This window comes from Phalaenopsis equestris, unplaced genomic scaffold (genome assembly GCF_001263595.1).
Source record: "Phalaenopsis equestris unplaced genomic scaffold, ASM126359v1 Scaffold210142, whole genome shotgun sequence".
Lineage (NCBI taxonomy): Eukaryota > Viridiplantae > Streptophyta > Magnoliopsida > Asparagales > Orchidaceae > Phalaenopsis > Phalaenopsis equestris.
In genome coordinates, this window is record NW_018229252.1 from 6,139 (window position 1) to 9,557 (window position 3,419).

General features: G+C 37.2%; 1 protein-coding gene across 1 annotated transcript; it reads left to right on the plus strand.

The window, feature by feature from the left end:
* Positions 1–1,052: 1,052 nt before the first annotated feature.
* On the plus strand, positions 1,053–1,687 carry LOC110036719 (cyclin-dependent kinase inhibitor 5-like). Its single transcript, XM_020741231.1, has one exon. The coding sequence runs from the start codon at positions 1,224–1,226 to the stop codon at positions 1,677–1,679; it is 456 nt and encodes a 151-aa protein (XP_020596890.1). The 5' UTR covers positions 1,053–1,223; the 3' UTR covers positions 1,680–1,687.
* Positions 1,688–3,419: the final 1,732 nt, after the last annotated feature.

The following is a 3,419-nucleotide window of genomic DNA, read 5'->3' on the forward strand; positions in this document are numbered from 1 at the left end:
CAGTCTTGGTTCTAGGACTCTTCCATTCGCTTGGCAAGTAGTGCTGCCTGTTGAGCTTGGGGTTTGGGTGTTGGTGAATCAACTTGCGGGAGAGGTTGCACCCTCCCTTCAAGCACTACTCAGATTAGTTCTGTAATTTGCTTGAATTCGTTGTGTTCCTTAACCCTTACATACTCCTCGTCTTGTTGAAGACTTGACTCCATGCTCACCAAACATTTTAGGATGTTGGATCCTAAATTGTTCCGTGGATCACACCTAAGGAATAGAGTACCGGTCGAATGAAAGGAAAGAGAGTAAGAGAACAAGATAAATAATGCTTAGTTTCTAGGGAATTGTGTCATTGTCCCCCTCTAATGAAAACAACAGGTATATTTATAGATCATAAGAAGGGTATAACAAATTACATGATTGCCCCTAAAAAGAGGATGTTACCATAATTTATGAGTCATTATACTTTTATAAATTTGTAACTAAATCATACATGTTTTGACCACATAATTGTTGTTGGTGTCATTATATATTTGTAACTACCCTTAACACGACTTTGTATTCGTAATTACCTGGCTTTGTCACGTTTTATTCATCCGGTCGACCAAGAGTCATTTGCTCAACTAAATGATCTTTGACAGCCTTTTCTGAGGGGACCTAATTGAAAAACACAATGTTTTTTGGAAAGAGTATTGCATTAAACAGATGTTGTATTATTGTAATTTGACAAGCAAACTACATCGGTTAATGTGTCTATATTGAATGGCTTTCATTTGGACGATTGTTAATATTCGTAATGGCGATGCTGGTTGTGCCGGCCTCGACACGGTTACACGATGTTAGTTGAGTTTGTCGATCTTTCGTTTGGACGAATGTACGCAAATCAATTATCTTTGTGTGTGACCCATAATATCTTCTCAAGATTCGTGCGAACATATTTGTGTTGCAGAATTTATTATAATAAATATAAAATTCTAAATATTAAATATGTATTATGGAATATTTTGGGTGACACTTATTTTTTAATGTCCCCTCACGTGCGAAGTACAAGCCGGTACCTCTCTCTTGATCCGACCATCTCTCTCTCTCTCACTCACGCGCCCACACCTTGTCCTGCAAGCTATTTCCTCCTCCCGTGTGCGGCTTTCCGGCATATCCACGGCGCCTTCACTCTGCTCTTCCATTTCTTCTTCATCTCTATGAAATCTGACTGAAGAAGGAGAAAAGGTAAGTACATGAGGAGGGCCAAGACCAGGAGGGATTTTGCAGTCAGGGAGGTTTCACCCAAATCTTCTTTTGGTGTGCGCACCCGGGCCAAAACCCTAGCTCTTCAGCGGTTCCAGAATATCTCACCATCGCCAGACGACTCTTTCTCCTTTCTCCAGCTCAGGAACCGCCGCCTCCAAAAATTTTTACCCTCGGTAATAAAGCCTAAGAAGGACTACAAGGAGCCCGTGATATCGAGCCCTAAGCTTAGCCCTAAGACCAATTTGACCCCGGGTACCAGTTCCGCTCATCGGAGCATAGAATTCGAGCTGGGACCTTGCTATGGAAGCCTCAATTACGGTTCTGCAACTCCGCAGCCGGGGCTGGTAAATAATGCTGAGATTGAGGTCTCTTTTGGGGAAAATATTCTCGATGTTGAAGAAATGAAAAGGTTGGTCCTCTGCTCATTTTTTCTCCTCCCATAATTTGCGGTGATACCAAAATGGGGTTTTCCGGTTTTTTTTATTTTCGCTTCCATGCCGAGAATGATTTATGGTTTTTCTTTGGTCCTCTGCTCATTTTTTCTCCTCCCATAATTTGCGGTGATACCAAAATGGGGTTTTCCGGTTTTTTTTATTTTCGCTTCCATGCCGAGTATGATTTATGGTTTTTCTTAGAAAACTGTTATATCTTTATTTAATTGAACTATATATCCAACGAAATAATTTTTAAAGGAATGAATTTTATGCCTTCTAGAAGAAAAGTAGATGCTTGTTCAGAAATCCATTTCATAGTAGTTCCTTCTTCATTCTTTTAATCTTATGGTAAGAAATTCATTTTCTTCTTTCAATCTGATTTCTCGATTCTCACCAAAACCTCCACCTACCTGAATTGCTTGTTTTTTTCGAGTTACGAATAAATTTCACTTAGAAATTCTGGAATTTTTTGTCAAGGTAAAGTTTCACGAAATTTAATTTATTCTGTATTTTTAATAGAAACAATTTATTCATTAAGAATGAGGTCTGTGGACCTCAGTCATTTTATGATTTATGTTAAAATGTCTTGAGGTTTGCTATGGTTCTGATTCTCTGGTTTCATAATTTTCACTTAATTGTTCTGGATGCTATGTGCACTCTTCTTATCCGCAAATTTATCTTTTTGTCAGTGCAAGAAAAAAATTGAACATTACAAACTCTTGTCAATCATACAAGTTAATTTCGGGAGCTGTTTGTTTATTGCATATTATTTGTTTTTTAATAGATTGATTTTTGCAGTTTTCACCCATTTGTTTGGTTGATTAGAAATTGAGGGAAATTTATATTTTTGGTTCTACTCCCATGAGAAATTGAGGTATTGCTTCTTTGTGAGCAGAATGCACGTCTCAAACTTAAGGCCGCAAATTTTTTTCCTCAAATTTTGCACGAGTTGAGCAAGTAGTTGTCAATTGGGAAATCATTATTTCATATATTCGCAGTATATCCTATTACCTTGTAAGTACACTAGAACCAAAATCCTAAAATGAAATTACAATGTAAAATGCTTTTACATTCTCTGCATTTATTTCAGGCCAAGCATGCCCTACAACATTAGCTATGCATTGTAATAAAAAATGCCCGCTCATATTTTCTTCATCATCTGCTGAGCAGTGCATCTTTATGATATCATTTGGAATATCTATTAATCTTTTTTTTTTTGTCTTTAATAGGTTGAACGAATCTTATAGTAAATTTAGTGATGTCACAATTTCAAGGAAGTTCTGTTGTTTTTGTTTGTGAAAACTGGTCTTGCACTTTAGTTTGAATCCACTAGACGGGCCAATTAAAATTCATATTTGTTTATTTGGATGGAATGCACATTTACACCATGCAGATTCCTTTGTCGCTGGAGACAATCGGAATCACAATTTGAACATCATGGCTTTTGTGCGAAACTTTCTGAATTTAACTCGTTTTGAAGTAGCTACAGACATTTTGCTTCTGCCTTGCCCTGGTTTAGGATTTATTTAGGACGGCTTTCTAACATTCACCACAGCTCTATTTGGAGAAAAACTTTCTTGTTGCTTTCTAAAAATTTTCTGTGGTGGGGAGCTATTTTTTCCAGCTGTACATGATAATGTGCCGTGACTATAAGAAAGTTGTTGTCTGGTTTTGTTGAAAAAATATTTATTGGTATATCCCACCGCAGCTTTATAAGAAGTTGTTTTCTTTTCCACAACTTTACAATCA